This window comes from Astatotilapia calliptera, chromosome 7, assembly GCF_900246225.1.
Source record: "Astatotilapia calliptera chromosome 7, fAstCal1.2, whole genome shotgun sequence".
Taxonomy (NCBI): domain Eukaryota; kingdom Metazoa; phylum Chordata; class Actinopteri; order Cichliformes; family Cichlidae; genus Astatotilapia; species Astatotilapia calliptera.
In genome coordinates this window covers 45823886-45846546 of record NC_039308.1, presented here as the reverse complement: position 1 = coordinate 45846546, position 22661 = coordinate 45823886, and the positions used below count along the sequence as shown (strand labels likewise).

The window sequence follows — 22661 nt, the reverse complement described above, 5'->3', positions numbered from 1 at the left end:
AGCAGTTTGAAGTTATAATTGCTTCATTTTGCAGGTGCATGCAATGCTTACAAGAACAAAGAAGCGATAAATTCTCTTTTAGCAAATAGCAATATAAGATTCAACAAATGTGGTGTTATAGAGTAACAATTTGTTTAGCAGCTAGGAATGAGGAGCATATTTCATTGGTGCCAGAATAAGCAGTAGTCACTTAAACTGTACTGTCACAGAATGTCTTGTTTTCTTCTACTAAACAAATGGCACTGGTGTTGCTCCCCGTGTCTTATTTTTCCATGCCAGTGTCCAGTTTCAGTGCGTCTGGAACACAGTTGAACCGAATTTTCTGTTCCCAGCTCTGTCACGCATTGGTGAACAGCATCAGGGCGTTTCTGACAAGCCCCCTCCACGTTAGGATCTCTAAAGATCTGAAAAGAATTTGTATGCTCTTATCAAAGAAAAAAGGAGCTGTAACCCTGACTGTAAGACGGGAAGAGTTTTTAATCTATCATTTTGGATTGTTGCAGTGTGCCTTCAATAGTAATTTTCTGGTCATCCGTTTAGGCCTTTTATAAAGAGAGGAACTGTCTAATAACAGGCCTGTTTACTCTGGTTTGGCCTCTTCCAGCAGCTGTTTTAAGCCAGCACCAAACATTGCTGCAGTGACAGTTATTCCGAGGATCCCTCCAAAAATATTTATAGCAGAGGGACACAGTGATTCCAATATTTCTGGTTCCAGATTAGTGGCTAAGTATGTTTGTGTTGTGGTGTTATACCAGTGCTGCCTTACTGAAGCTGAGCGTTTGGCATTGTTGTTGCTAGCATGTCCTCCATCTGGAGTGTCAGTAGAAGCCAGCATATTGAGACACCACGGCTAGTGGTAGAGCTGCCAGCACAGATGGCTCTGAGCAGCAGATCAGGCTGATTGTAGTGAAAATACATTATCAGTTTTCTTTTATTTACATGTATATTTTATTTATTTAGTATACAACAGAATATGGTCTGCATCAGACTCAAGGTCATTACTGAAAACGCCAATTAGATTGTGTTGGAGACAGGACATGTGGCATCCACTCGACACCTTCAATTTCAATCATTGCCATTCAAATTTACATTCTCTCTGTTAGGTAGAAAAGACATGCTCTGGTGCACGTGTGGAAATCACTTTTTGAAAACAGACCTGTGTGAAAAATTAAATACTGGATGACTTTTTTTTTTATACCTTTATTCTAGCAACATGCCATCAACAGACTACTAGAGTTCTACTAGATAGAACTCCGTGTTTTGCCCAATGTTTTCTGTGTTCAGTAGAATATGCAGTTAGTTGTGGACAAATAACCACACGTTTTCTGGGGTTGTTTCAGTTACGAGAAGTACTTCCTGGTGTGTTCCCTCACCCACAATGGCAAGAACTTGTTTAAACCAGTCCAGTCCAAGAGAGTGGGCACGTATAAGAGCTTCTTCTACCACATCAAATGGGATGAACTGTAAGTCTTTCCTTTTCAGTGTACTCAATTCACTTTCTTTCTCTGTTTTTTCAAACAATAATGTAATATTATTGTCTGTCCATGCTGCTGACACTGCTTTTTGTCTGTCCAAGGATCAATTTCCCCATAGCAGTAGCTGTGCTCCCACTGGAGTCCATACTGAGCCTGGCTCTGTTTGGGGTGCTGAATCAGAATGCCAGTGGCTCCCCAGACTCAAACAAGCAAAGGAAAGCCCCAGAGCTGCTGGGCAAGGTCTCAATGCCACTCTTTGATTTCAGACGGTGAGGAAAGAAGAGCAGCCGGTAAAGGCTGTACCTATGTTTTAATGTTTTTCACTTATTTTACCTAGTATGTTCATATTAGTTATCACACGTTCTGTATTATTACATGTTATTTTAATCACTAAAAGTAATCGATGAAAGTAAAGGAACTTTTACTTTTTTGAATCTCTAAAACAAAAAATATAAAAAAAATTAGCAAGCCAGAAATTAACATTAAAGGATCATAAAACTTTATATTCTTGCCATTCTTCTTAGGATTGCTTGCTCTTGTTGTTTATTGCCGACTGTTTTTGCAGAGTGCTTGCTAGGGGCACCCGACTGTTGTGTCTGTGGACGTCTGCCCAGGGAGCAGCCGCTGCTGCCAGCTCTGCAGGCAGCCGCAAGAGGGTACCAACAGAAAGAATCGTACTGCAGGTTGGCAACAACATTAGTGCAGACTTCTTCCCAACTATCTTTTTTCTTTTTTTTTTTTAAGTTTCCATTTTTGATGTATTTTCTTTGTAGTGCAAATCATTACATCTTATTTATTTTATCTTTTTTTTTTTATCACAAATGTTCTTTGGAAACATGATTGCATATGATTGGTATTAGCACTGCTGTTCATGATGCTGAACTAAGTCATTTTACATCAAATACAAAGAACAGTGTGTTGGATTAACATATAGTACATCTGTAGTTGTTTACAACCAACTGGACACATTTTAAGTCAAACAGGATCATCATGTTTAGTAGAAAATCTGTTGCCGGCAATGACTGCCTAAAGTATTGGACCCCTAAACATCAACAGACACTTTGTAGCTTTCCTGGTGATTGCAGACATCTTCAGCTTTTGCTTGTTGAGAATATCTTTAAAAGACAAGTAGATACTGGTGTGCAAGTTCCTCTGCAGAAATATGTGAGGTTGCTGTACACCTTGATTCAAAATTTCTTTCCGCTATTAATAAACTGAGCCCTGCTCTGGTGTTTTTTTTGTTACCTTCAGGTGAACTTCCCCAACTCACCAGTGGATGTTTTGTATGTTGGACCCAAAGAAGCCCCCAGCCCTGAGCCCCACACACTGGAGGAGCTGGACCCTGACCTCCGACGAAAACTGGAGAAAATTTGCAGCCGAGCTTCCAATTTTGGGTAGGAGATTATTCCCTGTGTTTTTCTAAAGTATAAGGGAAAGATTGTAATGCAGAATTCAGAAGTATTTAACAGTTAATGTATCAGCATTTTGCGGTGTCAAATAAAAGCACTGATATCAGTTAAAACCACTAGAGAGCGAGTCTTGGAGTTACTCAGCCTGATGCACGTAACAGATGTTATTCAAGAGGCTCAAAGCAACTACTGCATTTAATAACTTCTCAATTTTTGTAATTATTTTGTCTTCATATGTCCAAAATCCAACAAAACCCAATATTCTTTTTATTAATTTTTTCCTTGTTTTTTTTTTTTCTTTTCATGCAAATGGATAAATGACTCTAAAGCTTATAAATAGGATGTGTAAGGCAGTCTTTGTAATAGAATTCACCTCATCAAATTTAATGTATACGCTTTCAAATTCTAATCGTTGCCCTTTTGATGCCAGTTAGGCTTGTACTAGACTTGCAGTGCTTGGGGTTATGAGAGTTTAAAAAGATATGCACAGAAAGAGTATTTCTAGTTAAGTCTCCCATTAAGCAGGCAGCTTTTTGGCTTTCTTTCAGGCCACCTAAAATCCATTAGACTTAATAAATTTAAGAAGGGATTTTAAAAAGATGCTGCTGACTTTGCCAGCCACAGTTCCCAGTACATGCCTCTCTGTTGTCTGCTCCAGCGTGTCTGTGTTCATCCAGCTGCTACGGGCCCAGTTAAATGCTCTCTTATGCCTGCTGCCAGCCAAATCTCCTCTCCACGCTGCCAACATCCGCGAGACTCAACCGGCACTTTAACGCAGAGCTCTCTCTCACTGGGCTCTCACCGCCTGTTTGCTGTCCTGTCCATTCATTTCTGTAGCCTCTGTGGACACAGGGCTTGTGGAGCCACATCAGTGCTTATTTAGCGGGAGCTGTCTTTTTTGTGTGTGCAACACTCCTTTACTCCCTGAAGCAGGCAGTTTAATTGTTATTTACTACTGGAAGGTCGGGGTCAGGTACAAGTTGGTTTTTTATTTGAGGGGTCAGGGGGGGGGGGGGGGAGTAATCTCCAGGATTTGGGTTTAAAGCAGAGCATCAAAAAGTGATTTAGTTGTCTTTCAGGGACTAGCAGTCGACCTTAGTGAAACATGCGACAGATATGTAACCATAAAAGGAGGAAGTCCTTCCAATTTGTGTTCAGTTTCCTGTTTAAACGTGCATTGCAACTATAGAGATTTTATTGCTCGCTTTGCATTATGTAGGATTCTGCTGAAAGGGCCCAGTCTCTGTTTTAAATATCACTTTTGAGTCTTTAATAATTTTGAGAGTTCTGAGTTTTGAGATGTCATGACCAAATCTTTTTAAACACGTGTGTAACTCAAAAACTTTTGAGTTGAAGTCTTTCTTTTAATTTTATGTAAACAGCATTTAGACATATCCCCCCCCCCCCCCCCCCCCCCCCCCCCCTCCTCCTTTGTCCCCAGGCTGAAGCGAGCAGACCACCAGCTGCTGTGGGACCATAGGCTCCACTGTCGGAGGGACCACCCCAGCAGCCTCCCTAAGGTACTGGCCAGTGCGCCCAGCTGGGACTGGGCCAGCATGGCTCATATTCACTCCCTGCTGCACCACTGGCCCACCCTGCCCCCCGTAACAGCGCTGGAGCTACTTGACTCAAAGTACGGCGTGAGCTCAGTACTTAGACACACACAGATTTTTACAAATACAAAAATTCCTTACTTATATAAAGGAGGATAGAATGTGTGCGTTGTCTCCCATCTCTCATTGTAATGTATGTTTGTGTAGGTTTGCAGATACTGAGGTGAGAAGCGTGGCTGTTAGTTGGATTGAGAAGAGCAGCGATGATCAGCTGGCTGACTACCTGCCACAGCTCGTACAGGTATAGCTATATGTACAAAGGTCTGCACTAAAATATGTGCTTTACATCCACTTTAAATCTATTTATTCCCTCTTTATTAAAATTCTTTTTCTCATGTGCTCACTCACAATTCCTTCAGTTAAAATTCAAAGTCTGTTTTTTGTTTCCTCATATGCCCACCAGGCAATAAAGTTTGAGTGTCACCTAAAAAACGCCCTCGTCATGTTCTTGCTGTCCAGAGCACAAGGCAACATAAACATAGCACACTACCTCTATTGGTAAGTGTACAGCCAAAAAATAAATAAAAATTACAATCCTAAAGACTTTAAGAACATGTATATGAGAAATCATGTGAAGATGTGAAGAAAATGTATTTTAAAAAGTGGTCATCACCATATCTACAATGGTTGCAGGCTGCTAAAGGATGCTGTGCAAGATTCCACCTGGGGACAGCGCTATGAGCGGGTGCTGGGTGTCCTGCTGTGTCTGTGCGGAGCCAGGCTGAGGGCAGAGCTGGAGAAGCAGACTCACTTGGTCACGCTGCTGGGAGCCGTTGCTGAGAGGGTCCGACAGGCTGGTGGATCTACACGACAGGTTAGCATGTGCACATGTGTGTTCGTGCGTGTGTTAAAGGCCATGTAGAATGTCCTTTCTAAACGTGTATGTGTATTTACCTATCTGCATGTTTGCATTTGTTAGGTTGCACTCCAGGAGGGCCTTGAAAACATTCAGAACTTCTTTCAGAGGAACAGCTGCCGACTGCCCCTCAGCCCCAGTCTGGTGGCAAAGGAGCTAAACATTAAGGTAACACACACAAACACAGTTAAACAATTATCTGAAACCATTAGCTGTACCTGAAGAAAAAGGATTGCGCTCTATGCATTAACTATGCGTTGTTTAAAATTGTATCCAGCTCAGCAGACCTTTTACACTATACTGACTATATCTGATGACAAAATTATCAAGTTTAGAGAATAAATAAAATAATCGTTTAATGGAACCAACCACAGAGCAGGAATAGAAGAAAACCTCAACTGAATTTTGCTGCTGTAAATGTTTCAGTTCAAACAATTGAAGAAATGAGCTTCTTAAGTTACAACTTGAACAAAATATAAAGCATGTGAACAAATGTTCCAAAATATTACAGAGATGGTTATCATGGTTAATGAGATCCCCTAAATGATGTATTTATACTTCTGTAAATGCTGTACTCTTCTAAGTAAGAGGAGGATCACTGCTTGGCACAATGGGAATTGTGAGAGATGAGACACAAAGGATTACATTTGGTGACTCATGCTGCCTGCCTCCATCTGCACATTTTAGCTTTCAGCTTTGCCAGCTATAAGTTAATTTGCAATTAAATATAAATTTATATTAAGTTTTACATCCATGGCTCTCAAAGTTTGGTCTTTGTTAACATTTTCTGTCCTCTTGAATGCAAAAAGGACAAAATGTACTACTGTGCACATTATGATTTGATGAAGAAGTCCTGAACCGGACTAATTGTAGCCACTCTCTTCCACCAACCACTGCACAATAAAGCTTTCTAGCACTGGTAAATGTAGCTTGTATTAAGAAATGCTACAGCTACTTTCTCTTATGGTATCAACTACAAACCACGACAAAAATGACAGCTGCCAGTGTGAGCCCCCATCCTGTGAGCCTTAATCAAAACCTTGCTGTACCTTTTATATAGCTTGTATGATTTATGCAGGCATGATTTTTCACAATTTAAAAAAAATTAATATATAAGTGTCTTTACATTATTCAAAGTCATTACTTTGTTTATCCTGCTGAAGTTACTGGATGATAACATTTCAGAAAATGCTAAATGTTCACAGGCTGTCTTTTCCGAGTAACATGCAGGTTTAAAAACATCCTCGAATAAATCAAAACCGTAGAGAAATCACTAATCACTAAATCACTTTGGGATGTGTCTCGGAAGACAACATAACAGTGTGATGTAATGCAGAGGATATTGCTGTTTGTGTGTAGGCCTGTTCCTTCTTCAACTCCAACGCTGTTCCCCTCAAACTGGCATTGGTCAACGCCGACCCCTTGGGAGAAGAGATCAATGTTATGTTCAAGGTAGTGTATGCGCAGACACACAATCACACACGCCCAATGTAAAATGCTGAAAATGAGTACACTGATCAGCAAGTCAAACAACGCCTGAGAACAGGTTCGAGTGTGTCTTTCATGCATGTTTCCATGTTTTATGAGTGGAGCCCACAGTAGCACACAAACATGTAACTGTTTACATAGTCTTGATATGAACACTGCACCCCCTGGTGGCTGAAGTTTAAACCAGCCAGTAATTGATAGATACAGTTTACTCAAACAACAAATGCAAAATGAAGTGGCTTAATAAAAAAACAAAATAATGTCTTTTTAAAAAATTAAATATCTCAACAGAAAAAGAATAACAAAACAAATGATTTGATAATTAAAGTGCCTCAATAAAATAAAAATGGGTAAAAATAATATGTAATTACTCTTGTGTATAGTGTGCTTACTGTAAGAAACAGTGCAAGGTATTTAAATAAATACTATACTGAACTAAAAAATGGAGTGCTAAGGATTCTCTGACAAATTTTGTAAAGACTTATTGCACAGAGTAGAAAAGATTCCCTATGTGTGTATAAACTAGCTCTCTCTTGATCTACCTGCATGCATCAGGTCGGAGACGACCTGAGGCAGGACATGCTGGCTCTGCAGATGATCCGCATCATGGACCGAATCTGGCTGCAGGAGGGTCTAGACCTCCGCATTGTAAATTTCAAATGCATCTCCACTGGCAAGGACAAAGGTAACAGACAAGCACATAAAGACACACTCCCGTCAGTCGGCTTTAAATATCCATTTACAAACCAAGCACACATGTGTACTAAAAATACTCCTACACCTTTTTGTCTGTTTAATCTGAAATTGCTCCTAGCATTATTAGAAAGCATTCCTGCCATGTAGCTAATTTGTTGAGTAAACCAATTACCACATTTACAGTTAAATATACTATATAGCCAGTGTAGTGTTAATAAAAGATTTGCTGTTGTGTAGGTATGGTAGAGTTGGTGCCTTCTTCTGACACCCTCAGAAAGATCCAGGTGGAGTACGGCGTGACAGGATCTTTTAAGGACAAACCACTGGCAGAATGGCTTCGCAAGTACAACCCCGCTGAGGATGAGTATGAGAAGGTGATACATATTCTCATGAAATTTAAAGCACTTGTTAGTCTGTTTGACCTTTGACCCTTATAAATGTGAATCCTTAATCCAAACATGCAACCTTTTTTTTTTTTTTTTTTTTAAATTTCATTGCAGTACTCGCTTTATTTAGCCATGCTTAAAATACCCTTTTCTCATCTCCTTTAGGCTTCGGAGAACTTCATCTACTCTTGTGCTGGATGCTGTGTTGCAACCTACGTGCTTGGCATCTGTGATCGTCATAATGATAATATCATGCTGCGCTCCACTGGTCACATGTTTCACATCGACTTTGGCAAATTCCTGGGCCATGCCCAGATGTTTGGCAGCTTCAAGAGGTGATGATCAAATCTCACATGTATCATGGATGCAAGTGTGAAATTGCTATAGATAAAGGATGCTTTGTCGCGCTATCAAGTTTTGAAGGTGTGCCGTAGTGATATGATTGATTTACAACCCTCGTAGTTCCCAGGGGACTCCCACAGCACACAGGTGTTTTTTGGTTGTTGTTTGTTTTGAGTGCCTTTAGAACTAATGTGTTAAGTTGTCACAAACAATTTAAAAAGTGTGATCTTCACTTTTATGGATGAAAGGTATGTCAAGCACCCAAAATGAGGTGAAAAAACAAACAAATCCCGAAAAATTATATACCTACCCCACCGAAGACTTTGTGCATAGTAAGATATTAGAGTACATCCCTGTGCTCAAAGGCCCCACAATTCCTTTGTGGGTGACTGTATTTCAGGAGCAGAGGATAATGACTTTGAGCACAGTAAGATTAATGTGTGTTTTCAGTCATGACCTGATTCTTAACTGAGATTTTCACACAGTGTCCAGGTTGGCTCTGTTACAACTACACTCTTCTATTTTTGGCCTTGGAACATTTTCTTGCTGAAATGTTTATACATTCATTTATTTATTTATGTATTAATTCATACATACTCCTTTTTTAGTGTTTTACGTGAGGGAGGATGTCAATTTAGGCCATGTTTTCCCAGAGGTTTAAACAAGTGATGAAAAACTTTTTGCTCTTTTATGAGAAGCTGATGTCAAATCTTGTCTCCACCCTTTTTTCCCATCAGAGACCGAGCTCCGTTTGTTCTGACCTCTGACATGGCGTACGTCATTAACGGAGGCGAGCGGCCCACCAGCCGCTTCCAGCTGTTTGTGGACCTGTGTTGCCAAGCCTACAACCTCATCCGCAAGAACTCCGGGCTTTTCCTTAACTTGTTGTCACTGGTGAGAGAGAAAACAAAACGAACAAGCCCGAGTACATACACACATGTGCATAGTACATAGCACTCTAGCTGTTCATACACACATTGATGGTAAAACGAGTTTTGTTCTTGTACTTTTGTACTGCTGACTGTGCCATTTAACATCTTCATCTGTCCCTATTACTGGTATTGGCCTCCTTTTTGTCACCTTGTTTTCTTTTACACCTGCAAGAGCCAAAATAACAAGATATGCAAACCAAGAGCATTCATAATAAATCAACGCCTCTCTGTCCTAGAAATTTGTGTGCAATAAACTTAGAGGCTCTGCTTAAGTGAAAAGACTTCTGTTTATTGCATTTCTAACGGAGACAGTCTTGGTGTCACTGAACTGAACTGAATTATACTGATTCTTTGCCTGACCTCGCTGATTATACATTGGACAAACAAAATAGTAGACACACCTGTCGGTGCAATTAAGCAGCACCAGTAAGCACATATTCCAAACTGAACACACAGCAGAGTTAGAAAGTTCTGAGTAATAAGTGGGCCAACATGCAGAAAACTACTTCAGATAACTCAAAAAAAGTCACCAAGTGGTATTCACCTCAAATATCAGGCATGTGTTTCTCTGTCTGTTGTAGATGATGTCATCAGGTCTCCCAGAGCTGACCGGCTCTCAAGATTTAAAGTATGTGTTTGATGCACTGCAGCCACACAACACAGATGCTGAAGCCACCATCTTCTTTACCAGGTAAATGTATTAACATCTTTCTCCTCCAGTCCAAAAAACAAAACTAAAAACATTTTGACATGTTTATTGTTTGGGGGGGGGGGGGGGTTTTAGCACATTTTTGTTCAACTTTAATACTTTTCTCTGATTCATTCCACTCTACGTGGCAGGTTTTGTAGCAAGATATACTTTAGTGTACAGTTTATGATGTCAGATACTAAAAGTCCACCAGGTGGCAGTACATGATTAGGAGCAAAACAGGAATAGCTGCTATCTCGCTATGCAACAACACAACAAAAGTACAACCAGAACAAGGCATGCTTGTTTTTTGAAAGACCAGTCAGACTGGATTGAAACTGGAAATGTGCTTTGAATGTTTATTTCTTCACATAGCCAAAGGTCAAGGGAGCATAGTTAAAAATTGTGTCTTTGGCATGTTAAATATTTAGTTTCATTTTCACCTGATCTAATGCAGATTTCCTCCCCTTATTTTCTAACTGTCCCAGGCTCATAGAGTCCAGTCTAGGAAGTGTGGCCACCAAGTTCAACTTCTTCATCCACAACCTTGCCCAGCTACGATTCTCTGGTCTGCCGGCCAATGACGAGCCAATCCTCTCTTTCTCCCCGAAGACATATACTCTGAAACAAGAGGGACGCATCGTCCACGCCTCCATCTTCTCCTTTCAGAAGAGATATAACCCAGACAAGCACTATGTGAGCGCCAGTGAAGTCTCATTTTGTTTTCGATTTTCCTTTTTCATCTCATACTGGATTTTGCCCAAACTGTAAACTGGCTGTTTCTCCGCTCTGTGCAGATCTATGTGGTGAGACTCCTGAGGGAAGGTCAGAATGAGCCACAGTTTGTCTTCCGCACTTTTGACGAGTTTCAAGAGCTCCACAATAAACTGACTATCCTCTTCCCTCTCTGGAAGCTGCCAAGGTAGTTTTGTCACCACCCGCTTACTCCCTTATCATCCAACAATGTCATCAATCTAATTAAAACCTGTAAGATAGTGAACTGGCCAGTTAATTATCATGTTTTGGAGATGATGCAATCTTCGCTAACACTCCCAAAATGCCATCCTGCTGTAAGCCTAATAATGAATTGGTGTTTTGTTTTGTTTTTGTAATCAGTGTTGTGACTGCCGGTCTAAGTGTTACATCAGATTCTGTAAAGTAGATCGGCTAATCATACCTTGCTTCTCTTTTTCTCTAGTTTCCCCAGCAAAATGGTGCTTGGCCGAAGCCAAATTAAAGAAGTAGCAGCCAAGAGGAAGCTGGAGCTCAATAACTATGTCCACAACCTGATGAGAAGCTCCACAGAGGTTACCCAGGTATGCACACACACAAACAAACACACTCCGTATACTGGAATGATAGTAATCAGGAATAGATTTTCAGTCTTTCTGGTCTTCTTCTAGTGTGACCTGATCTACACATTCTTTCATCCAATTGCGCGGGATGACAAGACAGAAGGTGTGGATGCCATGGCCAAAGCACCTGGTAAATACCATCACTTTTCATTTCCATTTACTGTTTGTCATTTTCTTGACACTGTTTGTGCTTTTGCTTTCATTACTGTGCTATCATTAAGCCATGTACTGTTTATAAATATCGACAAGTAATTTACCAGTTTGTCAAGTCACTCTGAGTTTGTAGGCAAAAATATTTAATGGTTCATTGAATAAAAATTTAAAATGCATATGCATTTTAAAATGCATTTGCATGCATCCAGATTCATGAGAGTTATGTGTGGCATGTGACTGTTGCAGAGCCTCCACTGAGTCCCACTTCTGGTCGGGTGGAAGGAGAAGTGAAGCTGTCAATCTCCTACAGGAATAGTACTCTATTCATCATGGTCATGCACATCAGAGACCTGGTAGGCTTCAAGAATTAAATATATATTTTAAAATACTGTTTTGATCCGTTCATGTCATTTCATTCTTTTTCTATTTCTCTCTGTTGTCATACAATTAACCCGTCTCTTTCCTGTCAGGTTTCTGAAGATGGAACAGATCCCAACCCGTATGTGAAGACTTACCTGCTTCCAGATCCACACAAGACTTCCAAACGCAAGACAAAGATCTCAAGGAAAACCAGGAATCCTACCTTCAATGAGATGGTTAGGAAATACTATAAGCTATATTTATTATCTAGTATGGCATTGTTAAGAACCATGATCGTAAAAATGTTAGACTATTTTGATATTTACAGATTTATTTTTGATATGAAGATGTTCTACTGAGGTACTGAAATCCAAGAACTTCATGGTCAGCTGCCTAAAGACACTCACTTTGCTAACTTTTCCATTCTCTTCTTCCACAGCTGGTGTACAGCGGCTACAGCAAAGAAACTCTGGGCCTTCGGGAGCTGCAGCTGAGCGTGCTCAGTGCTGAGTCGCTGCGTGAGAACTACTTCCTGGGTGGCATTACGCTCAGGCTCAAAGACTTTGACCTCAGCAACGAGACGGTCAAGTGGTACAAACTAACGGCCGTTCCATACTTCTAACCCCTGCCCACCTCCCTCTGCCGAAGCAACAGTTCTGACTCTGCCTCTTCAAGCAAAAAACAAACAAAAAACAGCGCTGCATTCAAATCATATGGGAAATGCAGCAGATGCTTACTTGAAAATGGTGGTCACCTCAGCTTTCAGTTCACTTCAGCACTGCTCTTTCTTTTCCTTCTTTTCTTTTATGGATGAATTTCCTACCATTCAGATCGTTCAGTAATAATCTGCAATATTTTACTTTCAAATCTATTAAACCAAATTAACTATTTCTTCCACATGAATTGTGTTGTAATTAGTATTCTTAAGATTTCATAAGAAGAATACTTATGTTCTCATTGCTGACAAACATATACCACGAGCAACAACATTCTGCTGAATTTTACCATGAGGTTGCATGTAATTATGTTGCCACTGAGGTTATTCCCATATGACGTGAATGTGTGAAAAACTCCTTCAGACGTGCCCTCAAAGGGCGATCGTTCGGGCTAATTCACAAATCTTCAAACGGGGGAGCCTGGTCTTCATTCTTCACCATTTCTTTTTTTCTTCCCTCTACAGCTAATCAAGATTGTTTTTGTGACAAACAATCTCCTCCTTTTGTCTCAGTTTTCCTAAAGTGTAACAAAGAGCTGTAACGTTTTGTACATTTTGATATTAGAGGACCAAAACGGCTTACTTTCAGAAGAGTATATATAGGCTGACACATTTATTTTTTAAGTAATAGAAAAGGGGCTTGTTTTGACATTTTCCTTGTTTATTTTCTATATAGACAAATAGGAGGCATCAGGGTTTCCTGCTTTGTAGCAGATACCTCTGGGTTAGAGCAGAGCGCCAGGAAATCAACCATGACCTTAATATTCCCCAAAAATGTGCCAAAAGTAATGAAAAGGACAGTAAATCAAACCACACTTTCATCAAGGTGCCTTTGTTTGTGCTCACGCTCAACATGGCCTTATTACAGGTTATATTTTATTAACAATGTGATGTCCTTATTAAAGAAAAATCTATATTCTATAAAGCTATATCAGTAGTTCTTCCACAGCAGGTCTAAGTGTGGGAGTGCAACCTTTTTTGTGACAGTGGAATGCCACTAAATGCACAATACTAGGTCTTTCACTCGTGGTATTACTTGACTGTTTTCACACAGCACACCTTAAAAGGGGAATTTGTATAATAAGCTTCAGAACATGCTTTTATACTTGCTCGGGTTGAAGATTATGATTGTTTGAAGACACTGATTGGTAGTCTGTTTGGTGCGTTCTTCAGGTGGTTCAAAACCACAAGTCAGGAACTGAGTTACTTCTGGAGTCTGGACCTGAGGCTGTTTCACCTTTGGGCAGCAATGCCACACTCACCCCTAGTGCCTAATACTGGTGTAACAATGCCATGAGTCACTGGATGGTAATAGCTGCCAGTGAAGTCCAGAACAAGTCAGGTTTTGTGACATTTAGTTGAGGGAATGCTTTGGCAAAACGACACAAATCAGATACTGAAAGGACAACTTTACCTTAAAACGTCTTCACAAAAAGGGAACAGGAATCGTGAGCATGAGATTAGCTGCTTTCTTCTCTACTTGCCTAACTATGAATCTAAAGTTGTTGTTAATGTTTAATAAAGAAATTAAGATAAATGTTTCTAAAAAGTTTTTTAGAGATCCACAAGACAACGTCATGTTATGATTATTAGTGGCTTCATTTGTTCTTTTAGCAGCTGTACAAAGAAAGGAAGCATAGTTTGTATTAACATGGCCAGTTATTTATTCCTAATTGGTGACCTCTTGCCTGAATGGATCAGTGTGTACTGTAATCCTTCTTTCTTAAAGCAAATTAAATGTTTTTGGAACGTATGTGTCAAAATTGTGGTCTTTGTGTGAAATTTGTTTGAAGGTAGATTACACAAACCTGCTTACTGATTCTATTGTTTCAATTTTTTTGCCCGCAAGTTAGGTACAGTACTGTGCAAATGTCTTGAGCTACCCCCTAATTTCTTTATATTTTGCTCCCAAGAGACCTTTCTATTATATATTTTTTCTTTAATTGTTCTTGAACAATAATTCTTCAGGCTTCCTGAGTGGCTTTTTCAAGTTTTTATTTGGATGTTGCCTGCTCTTTCCCTCAATTTGAATCCAGTCTTTGTACCCAAACATCTTCTGAGAATTTTTGTGTTTAAGCTACTTAACTCTGACCTGTGAGTCATTCAAGCATAAAAATGGAAACCAGTATGGTATCTACATATTGAACAAGAACCAATTTTCCATCGTCTTATTTGCATGTATTTTGCTCACTTTACTTCATTTGAATGTATGCAAATTGCCAAAGATCACTCAGTTTGACAGGCGTAAAATAGTATTTTTCCTCCAACAAGCTGATTCCTAAAGGACTATTAACCAGAAACTTGGCATATCTTGTCATGGTTATGGATACTTTGAGAAAACCTGGAAACGTGCAGATAAACATCTGTAAACGGTATTCTTTAAACTGGAAAGAAAAGAGATAATCTAATAACTGATAAAGAATCTGGGAGTACATCTGTTTTCTTGAGAAATGGTTTCAATGTAAGGGTTTACAGCCATTAAGAGAAATGAAGGGAAAGTATTGCAAATTACAAACTGCACTGAAAATCAGTGGCAAAAGGTCTTTGTGTGTTGAATCTAAATTCAAATGACTGGTTTAAGTCATTGTCATTATTTATGGAGAAGGTCAGAAAAGAGTTACAACAGTGACCCATTTCTAAAACATTGTGGGGGCTTTCATCCACCATGTAATACCAGCTGAAAATCATCTGATTGGCAACAGCATCATTTTCAACATAATGATCCCTAACACACTTCCAATCCATTGGTCATGGACTGGCATTCGCATTTCCACAGCACTCAGATCTCAATGTTATTGAAGCAGGGATCATCTTCACAGAGAACAGAACAAAAGGCAGTTAAATTCCAAAGGATGTGTCCTTCAAGAGGCCTGGAGTTATTTCTGAAGATATTTGAATTTACAAGAAAGCTTGCTCAAGAGTTCAGGCTGCCGTGAAGAATAGAGGTGATCAACAAATACTCTTTGAAATTGTACAGACTCTATTTCAGCCTTATATTCTGGATTTCCATGTGTGTTCCCTCGTTTCATTAAATTACTGCTCCCATTTCCCGTTTTATTTTTGCACAGTACTACATAACACTACAGCTGGATGAGAAATACCTTAATTTCTGCAGATATGAAGAGAAGCTATTTTACGAAAAAATCGTATGTTGCGGTGGACCACTGTCTGTGTTTACCTCCACAATGTATATTGAGCTTGGTGTCCCACAAATTCCGCTCACATGTCAGTGGCCAGTTTCTTCAATTGAGAAAAAATGGCGCTAACTAAAGCGGTTTCAGTGTGATAAAAATTAGCGTCCTTTACAAGGTATCGTTGTTCAGCTATTACAAATTCAAGTATTCAGTCAGACTGAAGAAGAATGAGGGAGATACTAAAAAGCTGAGCTAGGGTAGTTTTGTTGACGTCAGGTAGCGTCAACAAAACTCCGGTCTACGTCATTGCGTCATTTCCGACGCAGGCGCAAAATACCATTTTCTGTCGCGTGTGCGGCCTCTCTTCCTCTACCGCCATCATGGGTCGCATGCACGCTCCCGGGTGAGCTCTCTTTTTGTCTTTTAAAGTTGGTATTTTCCTTCTGTAGACTGGTTTTGTTTGCAGGAGATAGTTTCTAAACATGTTGTGGCTGACTGGGGTCAAAAATGAAATCTGGGATTCAACCTAAAAGTGAGAAATTGACTTACATGCACACAGTCAGTCGACATCCTCCTTTAGCTAGCTTGTGGTAGCCAAGTTAGCACATTTGCGCATCGAAACGATTTTAACTCCCCGAGTTGTACATCATGTTGCATATAAATGTATAACTTGCAAAGTTTAAGTCACGCGTGTTTCTTCTTACTGATAAAGTTAATTTACTGTGAACTGATCATTTAGTTAAGATTCATGATCGGTAAGCCAGCACTAGTATGAAGCGAGCATAACCCGGCCTAACGTTTTTTCCCCTGTTGACTTGGTGATAGTTTTTGCGTTGTTCTGACCAAACTGTCAAGTTCTCACTACTAACGGGATTTTGTTTCTCGCTTACAGAAAGGGCTTGTCCCAGTCAGCTCTGCCTTACAGGCGCAGTGTTCCCACTGTGAGTACACATTCATTATATTTCGCTAAAGCGAAGTGATTATTGCACATTTTTTGAACACGCGTCCTTTATTTTAATACCGTCCCCCATTTTTGTAGTGGCTGAAGCTCACATCTGATGATGTCAAAGAGCAGATCTTCAAGCTGGCCAAGAAGGGTCTGACTCCTTCCCAGATTGGTAAGTGCTAGTTTAGGTTTTCTTCCCTGCAACATGCAGATGTTGAGATTAATTACATGACATGACTATAATAATTGAAGATCACCACAGTTCAGTTCACAACTTTTGGCAGACTCAGATATTGCTGAGCAGTTTAAAAACGTTTGGCTGCACATTACTTGTGCTAGATGCCCTTCCAGATATTTGGCTGACCATGATGTTGATACCATTATGCTAAATTTCTGCAGTAATTTTTAATTCAGAATTTCTCATAATTGTAAACGTTGGGGTTGCTGTTATCATGTTCTTGTTGTTCTTTGTCCTCTGAGCTTCAGTGCAATGTAAACCAGATGTATTACACACTGTCTAGTCTTAAGTTTTTACACTGTCATTCTAAGCCATTATAATACAATAAGAAGTGTATGTTGTTTTCTCTGATATTTACAAATTAGGATAGATTGTCTGTATTGTGAGTAAAGTAAAGACGAGATGGAGCAGGTATAAATTTTCCTATTGACTGATAGCTACAGGCCTCAAGGGTCCACAGAAACTCATGTCAAATCAAAACGTTTGGAAAAGTCCTACAAAGATTATTGCCAACTTATCTTACTGTGCAAACAATCATTGAATAAAATGACTTGTCATCAGTGACAAAAAAATGTGATGCCATTCAGAGAAAACTTCAACTCTTTCTCTGTTTAGGAAAATTACATTAGCCAGATGCCACTTGTGTTACATAAATCCAGGAAACACAATTTACTCACTTTGAAAATTTTTTAGTTTTGCTTTTGAATCAATATGCAGTCTTCATTTCTCTGGAATTTTTTTAATCTGTTTTAAGACTGTTTTGGCAGATTTATGCAAAACTTAATTTGTTGGCAAAATCCCATGCCTGTTTCAGTTTTATCATGTCTATAAACCTTTCTAGGTGTTATTCTGAGGGACTCCCACGGTGTTGCCCAAGTACGTTTTGTCACTGGCAACAAAATTCTGAGGATCCTCAAGTCCAAGGGTCTGGCCCCTGACCTGCCAGAGGATCTGTACCACCTCATCAAGAAGGCTGTGGCGGTCAGGAAGCACCTGGAGAGAAACAGAAAGGTACAGCAAAGCTAGGCCAATGACCTGGAACAAGATCCTATAGCATAACTTGGAAGATAAGTTTGTTTTCCATGTAAAATTAAAAATGTAATTTTGATGTTGTCATCAACAGTTTAAAGGATTTTTATTCTTTGGAATGCAAGCAATTTGAAATATAATGGGAATTGAATGCAACACGTTGTTGTTATATTTGCAGGACAAGGATGCCAAGTTCCGCCTGATTCTCATTGAGAGCAGGATCCACAGGCTGGCCCGTTACTACAAGACCAAGAGAGTACTGGCCCCCAACTGGAAGTAGTATGTATCTGTGATGCTTTGGAGATGCTTTTCTTGTTATTTGGATCGGAAAATTACATTTTTGCATGTCGGTTACCTGTTTGTTATCAAAAAAAAATTGTCACAAATGGTAGTTTTTATTACAACACTAATCGTTTAACTGTATTGTAATGTTCACTAAGTGTATACATGGAAGTGCACAATTCATTGTCATGCTCCTCATTGTTTATTAGGAGTATTGATATTTCTGTTGTGCTAGAGAAAAACTGGAGGTAAATTAGCAGAGCAGCTACTTGGTGCAGTCTCTGCCAGTCCCCTTCACACAGTGAAACTATTTGTGTACATGTGTGGTTTAGTGTGGATGGACACATTGATGTTCTAAAAAGACAACTTGGTCCTTTTTATTCAGCTGTAGTTTTGTAGGTTTGCACATGTGGCGTTTTAAGCATGTTGTAATTTATGTGGCCAACATGAACTTAATTTTGAATATAAAGAAATAATTACAACAAAGTAAAAATCATGAGTGAGTAATAGGAAAGAGATGGTTATACTTGTTCCCCAAAAAAAAAATATATGAAGATTTAATGGGTTTTTGTTTTTAAGTCAAAGGTTTTTGTTTACTAATGTTTTTTTCCCCTTTCTGTTTACAGTGAGTCCTCTACAGCTTCTGCTCTGGTGGCATAAATTCTACACTTTTGGATTAATAAAACCGTTTAAATTGGGAGTTGTTTGTTTGTCTTTTTGTGTGTATGTTAAGATTTAGAGATGCACTTGAAATACAGGCCAAACACCGAATACAAAAAAGAATACATTTAAATGGACCGGTACTTTTACAGTGCTTTTCTACTCTGAGCGCTCAAAGCGCTTTACACAACTTGCCTCATTCACACGAGCAATGTTTTTTTTTTTTTTTTTTATATGCTCTTTCTACATAAGTGCTTTGTAACACACACACGCATTCATACTCCAGTTGATTCATGGAAGAGCAACTTGGGGTTAGACTCTTGCCCACTGATATTTAGCACACAGACGGGTCTAGCCACCAACCTTCCGAATAGTAGGTGACCTGCTCTACCACCTAGGGGAAAACAAATGCAGCAATACATGCCCATTGAGAGCAGGGCCCTATACTACAGGGAAAGTTCAACATACCCAGGGCACTTTTCATCATCACTTACCAACATCAGGATAAAAGGTCACATAAAGCTGGTTATCAGCTCACTAACTTAAACCAAAGGTTAATATTCTAATTTTCTGTAAATGTAATGTTTTTCCCCACAGTGGCTGTTTCTGTTTATTTAATGTAATATAAAGTGGAGTAGCTTTTCTTTAAGCAAAGGCCAAATTCCACCCTGGATCAGACTGATTTTAGAGAAGTTATTTGGGTCTTTGCACATTTTACTAACCAGTATGTCCTAATTTGATTGTGGGGAATTTAAACTGAAGAAAGGAACACCGTAAGCACTATTTTTATTAGACTTTTATAAGTTCAGATGGCCACAAATTTTGAGACCTACCCGAAACACTGCCGACGTGCTCATGTTTGTGTTTGGGAAGGTAGGATCCCTTCAGGGTTGTCACAAAAAAATCAATATTCGGAAGGTAATCGTTACTAAGAAAATTACTTTTGAATTAGATACTCATTCGCAATACTATCTATACCAACAGTGCTGTTTTTGGGTCCTCTTTGAGATCATAGGTACTTCACAGGGTACCATTGAAAACAGGCCGGCATACAGCTCCTTCTAACTAGCAGCTGAATACACGAAGAGTAGTTTGCATTCACAGCATTTTATGAGGAATTTCAGGATCTCTTTTTAAAGCTTGTGTCTTTAAACAAAAATGAAGTACTAAATAATCGAAGATGTAACTATATAATTTTAACTATTAAAATTTACCCAGCGGTTAGAGCAAAACAGTTGAAGTATTGAGGTTTCATTCTATTTGTAGCATCAGTGTGCAAAGCGGGATATGTGGAAGATACTAAAAGACTTGATTCTAGAAGTGACATTGAATTTCCTCAGGCCATGTGTCAAAGGCCTTTGCATGTATTTTTTAAGAATTACAAACAACATTTAGTTCATATTGGTTTATTCATCGTGACATAAGACAGTAAGTTGTATTTAAATTGTCTGTGTTAACGTGATGTAGCAAAGACTGATGAAGCTATGCAATGGTAAGATGTCCGCCCATTGATCCCTCCATAATCCACATTGCTGCTCCTCTTATAACAGTGAAACTTGAACACAGTGATTACTTACTGGGCCTACACCCAAGTTGTGCCCAAGTTCAAAATCATATAGGGTTTTTTCAGGGTTGGGGGGTTCCCCTTATAGCAGGGGCTCCCAAAGTGTGAGGTGCAAATCTGCAGTTTGAAATTACAAGTATGTACAATTTCATATTTATATACATTCATTGATTTCAGGGCCACCGTAAGGATGTTACTTTAAGTTAAATTTACTTTTGTGTCCCATTGGCTAGTGGGTCACACATTGCTCTTATCACTTAGCATATGATTGGGTTGCTTTAACAATTTATAACCAACAGCCTATGATGTTGATGTTTTTCTAATTAAATTCTCAAGGAAATTCATCACTTTATCTTGTATTTTGATCAGAGTGAAGATTTAAGATTCGGTGGGCCTCAGGGTTTTTTTGTTTTTTTATTTTTTTCAAGTGGACTGCAGTATTCTTTGGCAATGGCTGCTCTGAAGTATTGGCCATCCCAACAAGCAGACGATTCCCTATGACCAAGCACTTAGTGGGGCAATAAAAGGGAGGAAAACCTCCCTTTTAACAGGAAGAAACCTCCGGTTTTGAAATATTAAGCTGTTGTAATCAGAATTAAATAAGTATTTGGTTTTACAGATTTAGTGTGTATAATTTAACCAAATTTGATCAAAATGGATAGGTAAGCAGAAGGAGTAGTAATTTTGCTGCTGAATTAACCTACCCAACCCCATTTGTGGTTTCAAACTGAATGTCGATCACTGGTCTGACTCAAAGAAAGGATGGAGAACCTCCACCGATGCATTTGTTGACATCTAAGCATAACATCAGTTTAATTAGGCTCAGCCAGTAATAAATGCTGGGTTTTTGTGGTATTATCCTGTCTCATATTCAAAGTGTTCATCTGTTTGAAATTAGCGCTGCAGCTTTCTTCTATAAAATAATTATTAGGGGAGACCGGGGATAGTTGTAACGTGGGTCAGTTGTAACACTTCCAATTTCTCCAATCAGGGCTAAGTTTCAAATGATGTGACTCATCCTGTGCATGCCCAACTCAGTTCTGCTATCACATGTGAAAAATCAGCATATTTTGTCAAACACAGACAATTTAACACGAAAAAAAGTGATTTGTATGCCAAAAAGTAAGTTTTTCTACTTTATTTCAATTTGTAATAGCATTATCTGCTTTGCAGTTAAACTCATCAAACTTAAGGTAGTGGATTCAAAATGTAATGCAAAGTATTTACATGTCTCTGCTATTAAATAGTGCAGTTATTTTCTCTGCAGCACAATTACCCATTGCATGGTATGGTCTCAAACACGAAGAGTGAAATGTTACAATTAACCCCATAGTCTGGGTTAGTTGTAACATATCCTGGGGTGAAATGTAACACAATGAAATAAGGGTACTAACAAAACATTAACATGTAATCTTTGTTTATTCAACACATGAATGCACTTACATCCATTTATGTAGCTCTGTGTGTGTGTGACAGAATGCAGAAATCTAGCTTTTGAACATATTCCAACCCCCCAAAAAGACAAATTATGGAATTTTCTGCAACTGAATATTTCATTAATTTTGGTTGGTCTTCCTTGAGTTTGGCCTCATTGGCTCAGTGGGCATTATAACCTACAACTCTTGCACCAATTTTGAACATAACAATGAAGCTGAAAAAATGTAGTTGTTCACCAGCATGGCAATTCCATTACTTTTTATCATGGCTTACCTTGGTGTGGTTTGCAAAGTGCTTCAGAAAGATGAGGAAATCTGTTTCTTGCACCCATCCTGACTTATTTCCACTTCCTACTGGTCCATCTCTGACACAGTGGTCTGCATAATGTATGTGTGGGAACACAAACAGTGGAGGAATTGTGTTGCCAATGGCCAATGGCGATCGTGGCTCAAGAGTTGGGAGTTCGCCTTGTAATCGGAAGGTTGCCGGTTCGAGCCCCAGCTTGGACAGCCTCGGTCGTTGTGTCCTTGGGCAAGACACTTCACCCGTTGCCTACTGGTGGTGGTCAGAGGGCCTGGTGGCGCCAGTGTCCGGCAGCCTCGCCTCTGTCAGTGCGCCCCAGGGTGGCTGTGGCTACAATGTAGCTTACCAGTGTGTGAATGTGTGCGTGAATGGGTGGATGACTGGATATGTAAAGCGCTTTGGGGTCCTTAGGGACTAGAAAAGCGCTATATAAATACAGGCCATTTACCATTTACCATTAACTGCATATACAAATGCGACCAGTGAACCTCTCTCTGCTGATGTCGTTGCCCCAACTTGTTTAATATAAGTTAAAGTAATAGTGTGGCAACTTGTAACATTTGCATTGTTACAACTAACCCAGACTGTTGCTGTTACAAC

The 22661-nt window shown here is 39.4% G+C and overlaps 2 protein-coding genes and 1 non-coding gene across 3 annotated transcripts in view; all 3 read left to right on the top strand.

Annotated features, from left to right (window-relative positions):
- Window positions 1-14231, top strand: part of pik3c2a (phosphatidylinositol-4-phosphate 3-kinase, catalytic subunit type 2 alpha) — a 44867-nt gene extending 30636 nt beyond the window's left edge. The window contains exons 12-33 of the mRNA XM_026175139.1: window positions 1341-1463; window positions 1577-1744; window positions 2041-2158; window positions 2727-2869; window positions 4326-4517; window positions 4645-4738; window positions 4901-4995; window positions 5131-5311; window positions 5417-5521; window positions 6713-6805; window positions 7397-7526; window positions 7775-7911; window positions 8089-8258; window positions 9003-9159; window positions 9779-9888; window positions 10374-10581; window positions 10683-10807; window positions 11084-11201; window positions 11289-11370; window positions 11640-11746; window positions 11864-11989; window positions 12193-14231. Of these exons, the coding sequence (XP_026030924.1) occupies window positions 1341-1463; window positions 1577-1744; window positions 2041-2158; window positions 2727-2869; window positions 4326-4517; window positions 4645-4738; window positions 4901-4995; window positions 5131-5311; window positions 5417-5521; window positions 6713-6805; window positions 7397-7526; window positions 7775-7911; window positions 8089-8258; window positions 9003-9159; window positions 9779-9888; window positions 10374-10581; window positions 10683-10807; window positions 11084-11201; window positions 11289-11370; window positions 11640-11746; window positions 11864-11989; window positions 12193-12375 (2965 nt within the window). The 3' untranslated portion in view covers window positions 12376-14231. The remainder of the gene's footprint in view (window positions 1-1340; window positions 1464-1576; window positions 1745-2040; window positions 2159-2726; window positions 2870-4325; window positions 4518-4644; window positions 4739-4900; window positions 4996-5130; window positions 5312-5416; window positions 5522-6712; window positions 6806-7396; window positions 7527-7774; window positions 7912-8088; window positions 8259-9002; window positions 9160-9778; window positions 9889-10373; window positions 10582-10682; window positions 10808-11083; window positions 11202-11288; window positions 11371-11639; window positions 11747-11863; window positions 11990-12192) is intronic.
- A 1692-nt stretch (window positions 14232-15923) lies between these two features.
- rps13 (ribosomal protein S13) lies at window positions 15924-18797 on the top strand. The gene is made up of 6 exons (XM_026175133.1): window positions 15924-16005; window positions 16495-16543; window positions 16642-16720; window positions 17628-17797; window positions 17994-18094; window positions 18724-18797. Exons 1-6 carry the CDS (start codon window positions 15983-15985, stop codon window positions 18755-18757), a joined length of 456 nt encoding a protein of 151 aa, XP_026030918.1. The 5' UTR covers window positions 15924-15982; the 3' UTR covers window positions 18758-18797.
- Window positions 18269-18401, top strand: LOC113027535 (small nucleolar RNA SNORA19). The gene has a single exon (XR_003273095.1). It is a non-coding gene; the product is annotated as a small nucleolar RNA SNORA19 (small nucleolar RNA).
- Window positions 18798-22661: the final 3864 nt, after the last annotated feature.

Bases quoted from the DNA above. Each gene is read 5' to 3' on its own strand.
- rps13 (XM_026175133.1), top strand. From the start codon at position 15,983: ATGGGTCGCATGCACGCTCCCGG. The intron at 16,544-16,641 runs GTGAGTACACAT...CCATTTTTGTAG, and splicing joins ACAGGCGCAGTGTTCCCACT to TGGCTGAAGCTCACATCTGA. The intron at 16,721-17,627 runs GTAAGTGCTAGT...AAACCTTTCTAG, and splicing joins TCTGACTCCTTCCCAGATTG to GTGTTATTCTGAGGGACTCC.